The sequence below is a fragment of the Dasypus novemcinctus genome, chromosome 27 (genome assembly GCF_030445035.2).
Source record: "Dasypus novemcinctus isolate mDasNov1 chromosome 27, mDasNov1.1.hap2, whole genome shotgun sequence".
Taxonomy (NCBI): domain Eukaryota; kingdom Metazoa; phylum Chordata; class Mammalia; order Cingulata; family Dasypodidae; genus Dasypus; species Dasypus novemcinctus.
The window spans coordinates 30,524,079-30,542,256 of NC_080699.1; the positions used below are offsets into that span (position 1 = coordinate 30,524,079).

General features: G+C 35.6%; 1 protein-coding gene and 1 pseudogene across 1 annotated transcript; one reads left to right on the forward strand and one right to left on the reverse strand.

Annotated features, from left to right (window-relative positions):
- Positions 1–403: 403 nt before the first annotated feature.
- LOC101439137 (olfactory receptor 10D3-like) lies at positions 404–1,345 on the reverse strand. Its single transcript, XM_004459581.2, has one exon. The coding sequence runs from the start codon at positions 1,343–1,345 to the stop codon at positions 404–406; it is 942 nt and encodes a 313-aa protein (XP_004459638.2).
- An 11,903-nt stretch (positions 1,346–13,248) lies between these two features.
- On the forward strand, positions 13,249–13,348 carry LOC111764415 (U6 spliceosomal RNA; annotated as a pseudogene).
- Positions 13,349–18,178: the final 4,830 nt, after the last annotated feature.

An 18,178-nucleotide genomic window follows, 5' to 3' on the forward strand; every position in this document is an offset into this window, starting at 1 on the left:
GTTTTCAAATTTAGCTGCTTTCCTTAACAAGGGTCAGCAAACCATGGCCTTTGGGGCAAATCTTGCCCACTGTCTATTTTATAAGGTTTTATTGGAACATAGACACATACATTTTTAACATATTTTCTATGGCTGCATTGATGCTGCGAGAAAAAACTGAGTATTTGCAAGAGATACCATAATTAAAACAGCCTAAAATGTTTGCTATCTTGACTTTCAGAGAAAAAATTTTGCTAAACTCTAGTTCATGAGAATGGGGAATAAGTCATAGGTTCATGTCAATTAGAATTGCTTCACAGATGTGTTTATGGAAAAAAAAACAGCTTACAACAGAATGGATAGATTTCTAAAAAATTATTTTAATACCCAAATGAGGAGAAAATCAACCTTACCCACTACTGGATTAGTGACTTCCTTCTGAAGTACCCTGACACCCCACCAGTTTCTTCAGGGCTCGTTTAACATCTTTGTTTCTCAGAGTATAGATTGTGGAATTCATCAAGGGGGTGACTACATACCCAAAGATCTGCACTGGAGCTACCAGCACATCGCTTAAGGATGGCTGGGTATATACTAGGAAACAGGGTCCAAAGAAGAGCGTGACCACTGAGAGGTGGGAAACACAGGTGGAGGCCGCCTTGCGCCTGCCCTCAGCTGAGTGCATCTTTAGGATCGCAATGACAATGCGGACATACGAGGCAAGGATGAGGAAGAAGCAGGTCATGGGCACAAGACCGATGTTGGTGAAACTCACAGTCTCAATGATAAGGGTGTTCCCACAGGCCAATTTGACCACAGGAAAGATGTCACAAAAGAAGTAGTCCACCTCGTTAGACCCACAATACGGCAATTGGAAGGTCAGTGTGGTGAGAATTGTGGCATGAAAGGAACTGGTAAACCAGGTGCCAGCAGCCAAGAGGGCACACACCCTGCGGTTCATGATGATGGTGTAGCGCAGTGGGTGGCAGATGGCAGCAAACCGGTCGTAGGCCATCACCGTGTAGAGCAGGCACTCCGTGCTGCCCAGAAAGTGGTAAAAAAAGACCTGGGACATGCAGCCCCCCATTGAGATGACGCCGTTCCTCACTAGCAGGATGGCTAACAGCTTTGGGGTGCTCACAGAAGAGAAACCAATGTCCAGCACTGAGAGGTTACAAAGAAAAAAATACATAGGGGTATGGAGGTGGGAATCAGACATCACAGCTAAAAAGATGAACAGATTTCCCAGCAGAGTGCAAAGGTAGAAGATCAGGAAAACAACAAAGAGAACGTTTTCTTGCCCTTCTGTGTGGGGGATGCCCAACAGGATAAACTCTGTTATCAGCGTGTGATTCTGTATCTCCATGTAAGTTAGATTTTATCCTGAATAGAGAAGAAATCACAAAAAGTTAATGATTTAAAGTGTCATTTTCCATTTCTTGCTATCATTCCCATTTTTCATGAACGATTGGAGGAGATGTGGCAAACTCAGTAGATTCATAAAGAGAAAGACAGTCATTGCTCCTATTGGTGAAAGGACCAGCAAATATTCCACAAAAGGAAGGGCAGTCTCTGCACTTAAAGACCAAATACAGGTTACCTGACAGGTAAATAAGCAGATTTTATTTTACTGTCATCAGATAAAGAAGAACAAATTACAAGGAGGGTAGAAATGTTGAAGATTAACATAAGAAAGGAAAGAGAAGGGGAAAGAAAGGAAAATTTAATAGAGAAAAGGAAAAAGATGACATTAATATTTTGCATAGAACTTTCATATCCATATTCTAATTAGGCCTTAATACAGGATTCTATAAGAAAAGTATTTTTACTATTTCCATTTTGTAATTCATAATGAAATCATGTTATAAGTAAATTAAATAACTTGTCTAACTTCTCATATGCAGCAAGTGACAGGTCTCAAATCAAAACTGAAGGATTCTAAATTCATTTTACTATAATCGGTGAAAGATGGAAAATAACTATGAAAATGCAAAGAAAAGGGAAATTAATATATTCTCTGAACTGACTGGATTTAATTTAATCATTTTTATTAAGACACAAATACTTTAAATAGTGGAGAATTTTATAATTCCCAAGACATAGCATTATATCCTTAGAAACCCTTGGCTTAACTCTTCCTTTTTTATTGTTTTAAGGTAAATTTTACTTCACTGTAAATCTTACCCATTGGTCTTACATTTACTACTTGGGGAGATGAAAAACAAAACTGTGAAAAATCACCAGAATTTGAAGGATTTTGTTTAACCATATCCTGATTTTCAAATGCCATTTAAGTGGTATGGCATTGAATTCCTCCCTGATATTCCTTGTATTACCTCCTTCTTTTTGTCCACTATTGCTGAAAACTCTAAACTGAGTTATACAATGGAGAATGATATCTTTGCTTTCCTTACTGTATTTCTGTTAGTGCACTCAGATATTTCATCAGCCTTTAAACCAACTTTGATTACACCTGAAATCCTGTGAAAATGTAAGAAGATTTTCATATTAGTTTCTACTATTCAGAGCTGGAACATTTTTTTTCATATGTTAATTTCTAGATTCAGTTTCATCTCTTTTGAATTTACCCATCAGTCAAGCCTATCAAAGCATGCTTGTGGATTTTGACTCTGTTACCCAACAGAAACCCTATTATTTTTGGGGTATAGTTAGGAATATTTTAATATTTCCCTTTGAAGTTTTGAGGAAGTATTCACAGAGGAGGAAAGTATTCATGGTCTATTTTATGAATGACCCTAGATGAAGAATAAAAGTCTTTAGTAAAATGATGAGCTTTATATTTTAGATAAATGGCTTTGGTAGCAATGTAGTTGAAGCTTTACATGGTGAATAGTGTGCAGTTAAGGTGAAAGCTAGGAATCTAAAGCAACTATCCAGGCTAGGAAGGAGGAAATGTTGAATTCACATGCACTTATGAAATAGAATCAATGTCTTTGTAAATAATAAAATGTGTGGGCAGGAGGAAAGAATGAAGAAAGAGAGAAAATAATCTAGCTTGAAAGACTAAGTGGATAGCATAGCATTTTTCAATGAAATAATAGAATATAGCTGGCACTCAGTGGATTATAAATTAAAGATCTACCTTTTCAAGGCAAATACAGGAATACTTTTGTACCTGTTGACTTTGAGGAGCTTATGGACCAACCAATAGTGATGTCCATAAGACAGCATGACTAGGAAATTAAAGGAGAAATCAAACATAGACATGTAATTTAAAACATGGAAATAAATCAAATTAGCCTAACTCCCATAGTATGTGAGAGAGTAGAAGAGTAAGGAAGAAAGACCATGAGGAAAATCCTGGGAGCATCTGAGAAGCTTTGGTGGTTCTGTGCCCATTCTTCCCTTCAGCTCCTCACCATTCCCCAGATAAGGCTACGGTCCAGATGCATTGTTAAAATCAGTGAATATAAATAAGAAAACAAATAATGATAGATAAAAATTATTTAGCACTCAATCTGAGCTAGCAAGACCATTCTAAGTCCTTTATGTACGTTAACTTATTTCATCCTCTTAACAACCACCTGTAGCAGATACTATTACTATTCCAAAACTTACAGAAGAGTCATAACAAGATTAAGTATCTTGTTCACATTTTCTAGACAGCAATCAATGGCACCAAATGAAAACATTGACACTGGTAAGGTCTGGGGATAAGGATAAGTCACATGATTGTAGTTGGTCCTTTTTAAGTTATGACTTTTTATGAGATTTTTAGAACCTCATTCCATGTCTCAACTATCACTGTAGGAGGAGAAAAAGAAGCTTTATACAGTTTTGTGGGTGAGTATTCAAGGGTGAGTCAAACAATTAACTGAATATAGAGGAGAATATCAGATTGAGTATATATGTGACGTATGATGGTATTGAAGTTAATTCCTGAAAATGACTCATTGAGCAATGCTAGTCATTGAAATCTGAGAGAATGACTCTCCAGTGTCAAAACTCTGTGTGCTTGGATGGTGATTTTATATATTTCTTCTCTTCAGCAAGTTCCAAGAATGATTGAGAATAGTTATGCCAGGGGACATTTAAAGACCAAGAGAACAAATTTTAAGGTTCAAGTGGGTAATCCTATGGCCCACATCCATAACTGTAGATATGCCTTTATCATCACCAGATAAGAAAGAGGCATACGCTTACGTATTGGGACTGATGTAGAGTTGTCTTAGGTGATTAAACTTGGGGGGAAAAAAATGATAATCTCAGTTTCTCTTCCAAGTATTAGATGATGCGATAGAGTTCAATAGAGTAGAAATTTGCCCAAGGTCATAAATAAAGATTAGAATAGATATCCAAGATATGATGATCTGTTGTGGTATAAATTCCACTATAATGATTCTGTATCCATTCCACCTAATGCCTTGAAATTATAATAAACATTTCATAGACATACACACACACACTTTTTTTTTTCAGACAAAATGTCCAATAGTATTCAGTGTTCTTAAAAGAGTACTCAATTTTCAAAATGGCTAAGAACCACTATTAAACATACTAAACTAGACAAAATAATATATGTCCTCCTGATGGAGCAGGTTAAAGCAAAATTTTTCAAAAATATAATTGTGTTCTTTTTCCACAAGGATCAATGAAAAAGTTTTGATTAGTTTTAACTAGTCTGGTTAATGCAAACACTGAAAAAAAAAGTAAATAAGAGATGTACAACATGCATAGAGGATGAGCAAGAGGGATGGAAAAACACAAAGAGAGAGAGAGAGGAAAAAGCAAAGTATGTAATAAAAATGCAGCTCACACCCTTCATGTACACACTGTTCTGGTCCAAGTCAAAGGAAGGCTTGTTCTTGTCTAATTTTCTGGTATCACATATGGATGATTTTCTGGGTCACCTTATTTGAAAGGACTCTACAGAACAGCTTGATCCTGGAACCTTTAGGTTTGTGGTGTTTCTGTGCCTCTGTGCTTAAGCCAGTCAGGGTCTGTGTAAATAAATCCACAAACCAGAAACCATTGGTCCTCTGATCCTTTCTGTGGGCTCTGAAGCCTCCCCCAAGAGTGGGTATTGACTCTTAAAGAGAGCTGGAATCTCCAAGGGACTCTATCCCCTGAAGTCTGCCTCAGTCCCTTAGGCTGAAAGGTTACATCATGTTCCACTGATTAGTTTGAAGAAATGAATGATTAATTTTAAAAGGGTCATGACCAATTAGTCCTTGTACACAAGGTGATGAAAATTTGTCTAAGACTAGTCTATAGAAGAAACCAAATACCATGAGAAAATATCATTGATTATCTCAGCTGAAAAGAGAGGGCTAATTAGAAAAATTTTCATTCCTGGTATCAAATCTCACATTGATTAATTCCTCCCAAGCCAATCAGAATATTCAGGATTGCTGCTCGCAGAAGACCTGAGTACAAGATTTAAAAAAAAATAATTTTATTTATACACACTCCAAGTTCACCAAATATACACCTTCTCTTCCTCCTTCAGTCTATTATCCCCTGGTACCTCTGCTCTGTTTTCTGTCTCTGCAGATTTGCTATTTATAGACTTCTCTAATATGTGACACCATGCAATATATGTCCTTACGTGTCTTGCTTATTTCACTGAGAAAAAATTTTTCAAGGTTCTTTTGTGTTGCAGCATGTCTCAGAACATAACTCTTTCTTATGGCCAAATAATATTTCATTGTGTATAAGTATCAAACATTTTTTATCTGTTTATTTGTTGATAGGAAATTGGGTTGTTTCCATCTTTTAGCTATTGTGAATAATGTCGCTATAAATATTGGTGTACAAATATTTGTGTGAAACCATGTTTTCACTTTCTTTGTGTCCATCGCTGGGAGTGGGATTAATGGGTTTTATGGTAATTCTGTATTTAACTTTTTGCATAACCGTATTTCTTTCCACAGCAGCTGCACCAATTTACATTCCCACCAAAAGTGGAATTGAGTTTCTCCTCAGCCTCTCTGACACTTGTTTTCCTTTTTTACATAATAGCTATTGTTGTAGGTGTGAAGTGTTATAACATTGTGGTTTTCATTTGCATTTCCTTACTCACTAATGATGTTGAGCATCTTTCCATATACTTATTGGACATCTGTATATCTTCTTTGGAAAAATTTCTTTTCAAGTCCTTTGCCCATTTTAAACATTGGATTGTCATTTTATTGTTACATTGTAATTTTTAAATTATATTCTGGATATTAAGTCCTTATCTAATATATGGCTTACAACTGTTTTCTCCTATTCTGTAAGTTTTCTTCTCACTTTTTTGATAATGTCCTTTGTTGTACAAATTTTTAAATTTTGGTAAAGTCAACTGTATCTATTGTTTCTTTTTTTCCCTTGTGCTTTTGATATCATGCCTAAGAATCTATTACTGAAAGATAAGATTTTGGGTCATAATGTTTAGATTCAAATCCTGTCCATGCAATTGTTGATGTATGAGAGTGAGCAAATTTCTTAAACTGTCTGAGGATCATCTAATTTCACATGTGATTTTATGAATTTCAAATGAGATGTGAGTGGGAACAGCATTTTGACATACAAAGCTCTGTAAATATGGAGAATTAACATTATTTTTATATGTTTTGTTTAATTCTAATTATTATTTTTAAATGGCTGGTAGACTATCTTGAAGAGACCAAGAAAATTCGTAATTTTAAAATACCAGCTCTATTGTGGTATAATTCATATACCATAAAATTCACCCTTTTAAATTACACAACTCAAGGTTTTTAGTACATTTTTAGAGTTGTGCACATCATTCTGTAGAGTCACAACTTGATTTTAGAACATTTCTGTCACCAAATAAGGATCTTTCCAGCCCATTTGCAGTCACTCTTGTTGTCACCTGAAGTCCCAGGCATCCACAAATCTACATTCACTCTTTCAGGACAACTAATACAAATGGAATCATATAATATGTAATCTTTTGTGTCTGGCTGCTTTCATTTAGCATAACTTCTCATATTCATCCATCTTGTGGCACGTATCAGGACGTTAATATACTTTAATTGTAAAATAATATTCCATTATATTAGTATACCATTCTGTATATTCATTCATGAGTTGATGGAAATATGAGTTGTTTCTACTTTTGGGTTATTATGAATAATTCTGATATGAACTTTTTGCAAGTTTTTTTGTGAGCGTATGTCCTTAATTCCCTTGGATTTTTTAACTTGGAGTGGAGTTGTTAGATTTAGACTATAGATATTTCAACTTGAGTTACATATAGAAGTATTTTAAAGGAAAAATATTCATGCTGTCATACATTTTTCTTGTCACTTTATTTACCAATATAAGGCTAGATGTAAATTTTTGTTTACCTTTTCTACAATAATAAGACAAATGGATTAAATGCAAAAAATAATATAGAACCAATAAAATTCTAATAAGTATTAATTTGATCTCTAGGATTGTGTCATTCTGAAATCAAATAACTGATAGTGACTTTACTCAAAGAAATATATTTATATCTGTGAGTCTTACATTTTACTTGTAAATGTGAATTTGAGATATATTCATCTATTGTTTCAGTCTTCTTTTAAACATTTAATATAATGTCTTTTAAAAATGACCTCATAAAGTTGCTAATTTATTATTTTTACTGGCTAATTAAGTTGTGCAGGAATTATAACAATAATAAATAACATAAAATTTATTTTTAAAATATTTTCTACTATACTAGAGCTAATGAACTTTGGATGTTGTTATGTAACAGATGTGCATGTGCATACTTTCTGAACATTCTAGCATAGATTCTTTTAAATTTTATAAGTTTGTATTACAAGCCTCATGACAACTCCAATTTTCTTTATTTGATTACTGAGGAAACTCTCCTTACATATCATTCTTTGAGAAGCATTTGACATTTCCTAGTTTGATTAGATATAGGTACAAAATATAAGTAATTTCAATTATAAAGTATAATATCATTATACTTTTCCTTAGGTTAACAGCAAAATGAAAACATAAAATTTCAAAGTTCTCAGAGCAAATGTGGATCTCAATTTTAAAAACACTGACTACAATAAGAGTATTAGCATTTTGTTTCTTTAACTGAATGCATGATCTTCCGTGAGGTTTCTGTTTCTTTTTATAGAGAAATGGATTTGTAAATACTGTTGAATACCTATATCTTATAAATTTTTGAAAACTATAGTATGATGGGTGGCATAACAATCAGGATGGACGGTTATGTTGAGGCAACAAACAATTTGAAAATGGTAGTGCCTTAAACCCACAGAGATATTTTTCCACACTCAGTCCTAATTTGCAGTGCTGGTGAGTGGGGTGGATGTGTGAGGTCACTAAGATATAGAGATTACTGGAATCTTATCTCAATATGTGTTGCCATGGTCACCATGACAGAGGGATGGGATATTGGGAGACAGTAAATTGTTCATTGACTCTTTAAAGATTCTGCCTAGAAATAACACATATAATTTCTGCTCCCATTCCATTGGCCAATGCAATCATATGAATGTGCCTAACTTCAAAGAGTAGAGAACTGAGAATTAATAAACAAATGTAATGAATTTCCTAACAGTGCTTAAAAAAAAAAAAAGAGAACGAATGCATCTGGAATATTTGGAAGAAAACAAACAGAAAAGGAAGACACACACACACATAGTAATGACTACTTTCTGTATGTTGAATGTTATTATCTAATTATGTATTCAGTCTTCCATACTTAGACTTGTGAAAACTCCCATATATTATGTTACAGTTTGTCATAGGCTGCCAATGCAATATACCAGAAATAGATGGGCTTTTTATAAAGGGAATTTATTGGAATAAAAGCTGAATTTCTTCAGCTGCAAAAATGTCCAAATCAAAGCAGATCCTGGAGCCTTGTCATGTGGTAAGGCAAAATGGGGGGTCTGCCAGTCTCTCTCTGCAGTCTACTCAAGGCTCACCTTCTCTATCAATTTCGAGCTGCTCCATGGGCCTAGCCTCTTGGGCGCCTCGTTTCTTCAGCTTCTCTTCCTTCTCAGCCTCTCAGGGCTTCTCTGTCTTCCTGAAGTTCTCTCTTTCACATGGAAGGGTAAAAATGGAGGCTTCCTTTCTCTCTGTGTTTCTGCTTTCAGTTCTCAGCTCATCTAAGCCTCCAGTGAGAGGGGTGGGAACCCAGCCGGGATCAGATCTCACTAAAATAGTCCAGTTGAAAACCCTAAAGTGATCTAATAAAAGTGATTTATTCCAAGGGTCCCTTAATTGAATCTAACCTAAAGGCCTTATATACACTAGGTTTCCATGCACTGAAATTGGTTAGCTTAACAACATAATTTTCTGGGATCCACAAAAGTCTCAAACCAGGACACATTGTTTTTGAACCCTTTCAGATTCTTTGAATTAAACATAGTAGTATCATAAATTCACTCAGACTCTAATTCATATATAAGAAGAAAAGGAAAGACATTTATTTTTATACAGAACCAGTCTGAACTTTCCCAAGGCCTTTCTTGTGCCGATTAACAAGAAAAATACTGCGTTTGGTAAAATTCTGTTTGAACCCCCAGCACCCTGACACCTCTTTGGGAGTTATGAAGTGCTCATTTCCAAGGGCTGACAAGGGAACTCGTGAGGGCGTGTTAGAACACATACATCAAAATTCTAGGCTTTTTAATTAAAAAACCTGACTGGGTAAAGGACAGGAAAAATATGGTTAAAGTACTAGCTGGGTAATTTACTTTCTTTCCATGGATTAAGTAAAAGCCTTTTACCTGGGGGTAGGATGACGTAAGTAGATAGAAGGAGAGAAGAAGGATGATAGACTTTATAAACCCAGTGAATTTACAAACATTGGCCTGATTGTTACTGGGAGGTTATTTCATGGATTTAACTCCTTAGTCACTTGATTGCATTTATGGCTGATTACATCTGCAATCAACAAGGGAGATTACCTCCAGCAATGAGCGGAATCTACTCATCCAATCAATTGGAGAACTGAGAATTTCAGCTGGCAGAAAAAAAGTATTTCTAGCTCCACTTCAACCAGCCAGCTCCTCCTGGGGAATTCAGTGTCATTGAGCTCCCAGATTGCAGCCTGCCCTATAGAACTCAGACTTCCCAATCCCCGTAGCCTCATGACCCAATCCCTATAAGAGATTTCTTAAAATTTGCCCAAGTATATTCTGTCAGTTCTGTTTTTCTGGAGAACACTGACTAATAAACATCTTTACACACTACAACTTGATTGAGTGAGATCTCTTCTAGATCACGGAAGCTACTCAGAGCGTTCAGCCTAACCTCTCAGAGGCCAATGGTGAGAACTAAAGTGAAAGCTTAGACCAGGCCCACAACAAAAGCTAATCTAAATGCATCTATAATCATATCTTATATTTACAACATGATTATTAAATAGGGATATATAACTTATTTTTTAGTTGCATGAAGATTTCTGTCTGATTCATCTTTTTATTCTCCATAGCAGCTAGGTAAGTGGCTTAGTAGATTCTCTATGTATGAGTTCTATGTTAATATATCAATTAATTAGAACAGTAGAACACCTACTAGGTTTCAAGTCCCTTGATGGAGAACAGAATTCCTCATTTAACACATTCATTTCCATGCATGCACTCTTTTAGCTATGTAGGCGTCTTTTCTTCATTTTGTTGGGTAGGTGTTTATATTAGTGAACTTTGAGGTTTCTTCTAGATCTTCTTTAGTTCTTATAATTTATTGATACATACGGAATTATATGTAGACACATATTTGTTTGACAAACTATGCTGAAAGCACTCCCTCTATTATAAAGCAAAGGAGACATAAGGCTTAAAATTAATTGTTAGGCTATTTCTCTGTCATCATCTTTCTCTTTAAATCTAGTTTCCAATAAGTCATTTCTAGAGAGGTCCCCATGAGTCAGTAACAGGCCAAAGCTGGTTAGCTGAGTCACGTGAAATGAGATAAAAGCTTCAGGGTCAGAAAAATGTTGCAAAGGAAATAACACAAGGTCAAGCAATTTTCAAAGCCCTTTAAATGTAATTAGGCCTATTATTTTTCATCCACAATTCCACTCTTATCCATTTTATCCTGAGGTCCCCATTCATATCCATTTATAGATATATAACTGATGTTCCTGTTGTACCTCTTGGGGAACCACAATTTAAGGTGAACTGTTTTTTTATAAGTCACAAAGTCAGATGTATAAAATATAGCTCCCTTTATTTTCCATAACTGAATTGTGCTAAATCCTGAGCTTCCATTTCTGCCAAATGTTAGGAAACATTTGCATAGTCACATTCAAGTAAATGCAGTCAAACTTTTTTACTTTTTCATTTATTTTTATTTTTTATTTTTTTATTTTTAAACAATCTTTAGATTACATAAATGTTACATCAAAAATATAGGGAATTTCCATATATCTTACTGCCTCCCCCTCCCACACTTTCCCCCATTAACAACATCTTTCATTAGTGTGGTACATTTGTTACAATTGACAAACATATTGAAGCATTGCTACTAACCATGGACTGTAGTTTACATTACAGTTTATACTTTGCACCTCACAATTTTACAGGTTTTGACAATGATAATAGCCTGTCTCCCTCATTGCAATGTCATGCAGGAAAAGTCCAATGTCCCCCAAATGCCCCATATTATACCTGTTCTTCCCTCTCCCTTTCCTCAGAACCTCTGGTGGGCACTGCCTTTATATCAAATGAAGAAGTACTTCCATTGCTAGAATAATAGTAAGTCTACTTTAGGCCATAGTTACATTACCCCCTTATGTTTGTTCACTCCTCAGTCTTGAGGATTTTAAAACCTAGTCAATTTTGAGCATTTTATCCTCATCCTCCTTCTCCCTAGAATTGATTCTGAACTCTGGAACTTATATACCACAATGTTGGTGGGAGGAATGCTCCCTTCTCCATGTTGTACTCCTTCCTTTGTCTTCCTCTGGCACATACAATGTCCTGTGTTGGCCATTTGGTTATCTAGATCTATGTTCACATCTGCTGGGATTAACCCATTCCTGCCATGGTCTCCAAATTGTCATGCATCCACCACTCTCCCATGGAGAATCACTTAATCATAACCCTGAGACCCTTTTGGAGTGTTCTCAAAAACACTTGCACCTCGTTGAGGATACAAGAACATTTCTGATGCTTTCCCATATCAATCCAGGTGAGGAAACCCTGGGAAGCTTGTTGAGGGCCTCATTGACCTCTTGTTTATGTTGGAGGTTCAAATAGAATTTTACCAAATCCAATACTTTTCTCATTAATCACCACATGAAAGACCTTGAGTAAGTTCAGTCTGGTTATGTATTTCATTTTGGCTGTCACCCTCACCACTGGGCTTGGGATACATCAGGGAGACTGCTGGTTCTCAAGGTTTCAGATGGAAAGTGGACCACAAGTTCCTCTTCTTTGGATCCCTAAAAAAATTTCTATCACTTTTTTTTGTCACTTAGTGATAAGTGTGTAATTAACAGCACTGAAGTGTGAACATGGTTGCAAGGGAAAGGTGATAAAGAAATTGGATGATCCTCAGACAGTTTAAGGAACTTGCTCACTCTCATATATCCATAATTATATGGTCAAGATTTAACCCCGATTGTATGACTCAAAATCTCATCCTATGGTAATGGATTCCCAGATATGACACACAAAAAACATAAGAAAAAAAAAGAAACAATTGATAAATTCAAATTCATCAAAATTAAAAACTTTTGTACATGAAAGGACATTATCAAGAAAGTGAAAAAACCTCCAGAATGGGAGAAAACAATTGCAAGCCAAATAATGGATAAGGGCTTAAAATCAAGAATATGTAAAAAGCTTTTACAATGGAAGAGCAAAATGAGAAACAACCCAAATAGAATAATGGGCAAAAGACTTGAAAAGACATTTTTTCCAAAGAAGATATACAGAAGGCCAATAAGCATATGGAAAGATGCTCAATACCATGAGGGATTATGCAAATGCATTATCAAAATGACAATGAAAGACCACATCAATCCCACAAGAATGGCTATTATTTAAAAAATGGAAATCAAGTGTTGGAGAGCATAAGGAAAAATTGGAACACTAGTACATTGTTAATGAGTGTGTAAATTAGTGCAGCCACTGTGGAAAACAATATGATAGTTCTGTAAAAGTTAAAGATAGAATTACCATATGACTCGGCATACCCACTTCCAGTTATGGACACAAAGAAAGTGAAAAAAGGGTCTCACAAAAATACCTGTACACCAATATTTACAGTAGCATTATTCACAAGCCAAAATATGAAAAAAAAAAACCAAATTAATGGATTAAAAAAGTATGCTTGCTTCAGCAGCACACATACTAAAATTGTAACAATACAGAGATTAGCATGGCCCCTGCACAATGAGGACAATCAAATTCATAAAGCGTTCCATATTTTTATGGCAAAAGACTTGAAAAGACAACTGTCCAAAGAAGAAATACAAATGAGGAAGAAACATCTGGAAAAATGTTCAACATAACTAGCTGTAGCAGTTTGATATGGTTATGAGTTCCAAAAATAGATATTGGATTATGTTTGTAATCTGGTCTATTACTGGGCATGATTGAGTTATGATTAGGGCTTTAACTGGGCCATGTCGTTAGGGCATCGAGTCTCCTCTGCTTTCTGAGTGGGGACTCACAAATAAAATCATGGCAAAGGACAGAGTTGGAGATTTTAATGCGAGGGTTTTTGATGTTGGATTTTGATCTTGGAGTTTGATGCTGAAGACTTAAGCTGGAGCCCTGGGAAGTAAGCTCACAGAGGAAAGAGAAGCCAGCCCCAGGAAGAAAGGAACCTTCAACCCAGAGAAAAGCAAACCCCAGGAACGTAGGAAACCAGGAAGTCTGAACCCTCACAGACGTCAGCGGCCATCTTGCTCCAAGTAGACTTTGGCAAGGGAAGTAACTTATGCTTTATGGCCTGGTGTCTGTAAGCTCCTACCCCAAATAAACACACTTTATAGAAACCAACCAACTTCTGGTATTTTGCATCAGCACCACTTTGGCTGACTAATATACCAGCGATTAGGGAAATGCAAATCAAAACTTCAATGAGATATTTCACACATATTGACTGGCTGCTAATAAAAAGTTGGAAAACCGTAAATGTTGGAGAGGATGAGTAGAGATAGGAATGCTTATTCACTGTTGGTGGTAATGTAGAGTGGTACAGCCACTGTGGAGGACTGCTTGGCAGTTCCTAAGGAAGTTGAACATAGACTTGCCATGGGACCTGGCAATACCATTGCTTGGTGCATATCCAGAGGAACTGAGAGTAGTAACACAAACAGATATCTGCACAACAATGTTCATAGCAGCATTATGCATAACAGCCAAAAGTTGGAAACAACTCAGGTGTTCATCAACTGATGAATGATAAACAAACCGTTGTATATTCACATGATGGAACATTATGCAGCTGTAAGAAGAAATGAACCTGTGAAATATATGACAACATGAATGAACCAGGAATACATTATGTTGAGTGAAGCAAACCAGAAACTAAAGGACACATGCTGTATAATTGTGCTATTATAAACTAAGTATATTATGTGCAATATGAATATATTATGTGATGTATAAATATGGGTAAAATTGCTTATATAAGACCGTTTTTCTTTGAAGCTGAACATATGTAGGTTAATACTAAAATGTGTTACTATCAGACAAAAAAAAAACCCATTATACTAAGTGAAGGAGACCAGACACAGAATACTAAATACTGTATGATTTTATTTATATAAAAAGTAATATAAACCAATTTATAAAGATGAGATTAGATTAGTGGTTATGTAGGACTGGGGAAGGAATGCTGAGGGGTGTGGAGTCTCCCTTTTTGGAGTAATGAAATTGTTCTAAAGTTTTTGAGGTGATGAATGTACAACATTGTGATTATGCTAAAAGCCATTGATTATACACTTTGGATAGATCATATAGTATGTGAATATGTCTCAAAAAACTGCTTAATAAACAAATAAATAATTTGCAAGAATAGCCAGAAATAGCAGCTATGTATAGCAGGGAAAACAGAGAGAGATTGAGAGTTGGGAAATTTTATTTATTTATTGTCTGTTTTTTGTTTATTATTATTGAAAAAATGAACATGATCTAATAATGATTGAAGTGATGAATAAGCTACTATGTAATTATACCAAATACTATTTTTTTAAAGATTTATTTATTTATTTCTCTCCCACCCCCCTCCCCATTGTCTGTTCTCTGTGGCTATTTGCTGCGTGTTCTTTGTCCACTTCTGTTGTTGTCAGCAGCATGGGAATCTGTGTTTCTTTTGGTTGCTTCATCTTGTTGTGTCAGCTCTCTGTGTGGGCGGCGCCATTCTTGGGCAGGTTGAACTTTCTTTAGTGGGTGGCTCTCCTTACGGGGCACACTCCTTGCGTGTGGGGCTCCCCTACGCAGGGGACACCCCTGCATGGCATGGCACTCCTTGTGAGCATCAGCACTGCACATGGGCCAGCTCCACACAGGTCAAGGGGGCCCAGGGTTTGAACTGTGGACCTACCATGTGGTAGACGGATGCCCTAACCACTGGGCCAAATCCGCTTCCCCCAAATACTATTGATCATACACTTTGGATGTATAACATTCTTTATTAATATGTATCAATAAAATTGATTTGATTAAAAAAATGTACATATACACAATGAAATATTATTTGGCCATAAGAAAGAATAAAGTTCTGAGACATGCTGCAACATGAAAGTACCTTGAAAAAATTATTATCAGTGAAATAAGCAAGACACATAAGGACAAATACTACATGATGTCACCTAGATGTCTACAAATAGCAAATCCCCTCAGACAGAAAACAGAGCAGAGGTTACCAGGGGGAAGCAGTATGCATTTTTGGTAGTTATACAGCATGTGTAAATAAAATTGATTTTAAAAATGTTATACTCTGGTATTCATGTAGCAATCCTAAATGTTCTGATTGGCTTAGGAGGAATTAATCATTGTGAGATTTGATATCAGGAATGAAAATTTTTCTGTCTCTTTTCAGCTGAGTTAATTAATATGTTCTTATGGTATCTGGTCATGTCTCCAAAATAGTCTTAGACAAAGTTTCATCATCTTGTGTACAAGGACTAATTGGTTATGTCCCATTTTTTAAAATTAATCATTCATTTTTCCAAATTAGTGAGAACATGTTGCAACATTTAAGCCTAAGGGACTCAAGGCAGACTTAAGGGGAGAGAGTCCCTTTGAGATTCCAGCTCTCTTTAAGATTCGATACCCCCTCTTGGGGGAGGCTTTCGAGCCCACAGAAAGGATCAGAGAATCAATGGGGTCTAGTTTGTGGATTTATTTGCATAGACCCTGACTAGCTTAAGCATAAAGAAATAGAAACATCGCAGGTCTAAATGTTCCAGGATCAAGCCATTCTGTAGAGTCCTTTCTAATAAGGTTACCCAGAAAATCGTACAAATATGATGTCAGAAGAATAGACGAGAATAAGCCTTCCTTTAATTTGGACCAAGACCTTATATACATGAAGGGTGTGAGCATGCATTTTTATTACAGACTTTGCTTTTTTGACTCTTTCCTTTTGTGTTTTCCCATCTCTCACTTCTCTTCTATACACATTGTACATCTCTTACTTACCTGTTCTTTTTTCAGCGTTTGTATTAACAACACTAATTACAAGTTTTTCATTGTTCCTTTTGGAAAAGGAACACAATTGTAAATACTTTTAAAATTTAGCTTTAACCCACTCCATCAAGAGGACATGAATTATTTTGTTTAGTTTAGTATTTGAATAGTGGTTCTTAGCCATTTTTAGGTTAAGAACTCTTTTAAGAACATGTAATACTATTGAACTTTTCCCCAGGAAAAAAATTGCATATGTGTATATCCATAATATGTTTATTATAATTGCACGGCATTAGTTAGACTAGATACATAATCATTATAATGGGGTTTCAACTACAACATACCTTCATATCATATTCTGATCTATATGACATTGGGCATTTTCTTCTCTATTGACCTCTATCCTGTCATCTAATATTTGAGAGAGAAACTGAGAGCGTAATTTTGTTTCTTCCAGGTGTAACCACCTAAGATCAAATCTACATTAGTCCCAATATGTAAGCCGTAGGCCTCTTTCTTATCTAGTAATGATAAAGGCATGTGTACAGTTAAGGAATTGGGCCATTGGAACCTTTAAATTTGGGCTCCTTGTCTGTAAATGTTCCCTGGCTTAAATGTTCTCAGTCATTCTTGGAACTTGCTGAAGAGAAGAAATATAAAATCACCATTCAAACACATTTATAGAGTTTTGACCTTGGATGGTCATTTTATCAGATTTCAAATGACCAGCATCACTCAATGAGTCATTTTCAGGAATTAACATCAATAATATCATATATCAAACAAATGCTCAACCTGATATACTCCTCAATATCCAGTTAAGTGTTTGATTCACCCTATGAATCTTCACCCATGCAACTGTATAACGTTTCTTTTCCTCCCAATACAAGGAGAGTTGGGACATGGAATAAGGTTTTAAAAATCTCATAAAAAGTAATAACTTGAAAAGGACCTAGTACAATCCATGTGACTCATCCTTTTCCCCAGACCTCACCAGTATCTCTGTTTTCTTTGGCTTCACTGAATGCTGTATGATGATATTAGAAAAGTTACTTAATCTTGCTATGACATTTTTGTATGTTGGGAATAATAATAGTATCTGCTATAGATGAAGAATGAAAATAAGTTAATATATATAAAGGACTTAGAATGGTCCTGCTAGCTCAGAGAGAGTGCTTAGAAAATATTATCTATCATTATTTGTTCATTTGTGCATATTAACAGATTTTAACAATGTATCAGAGCCACAGACTCATCTGGGAAATAGTGAGGTGCTGAAGGGAAGGAGAGGCTCAGAATTCCCCAAACTTCTCAGGTGTTCCTCAGTCTTTTCTCATCACAGTCTTTCTTCATTACTCTTCTTGCTCACACACTGTTGGCTCTGGGGTAATTTGTTTTATTTCCATGTTTTTAATTACATGTCTACTTTTGAGGTCTCCTTTAATTACTTATTCATGCATTCACCTGTTTTATGGACATCACTATTGTTTGGTCCATAAACTCCTCAAAGTCAACAGGTACAAAAGTAATCATGTTATGTGCCATGAAAAAAATAGATCTTTATTTTATAATTCACTGAATTCCATCTATATTCTATTATCTCATTTAAAAGCATTATA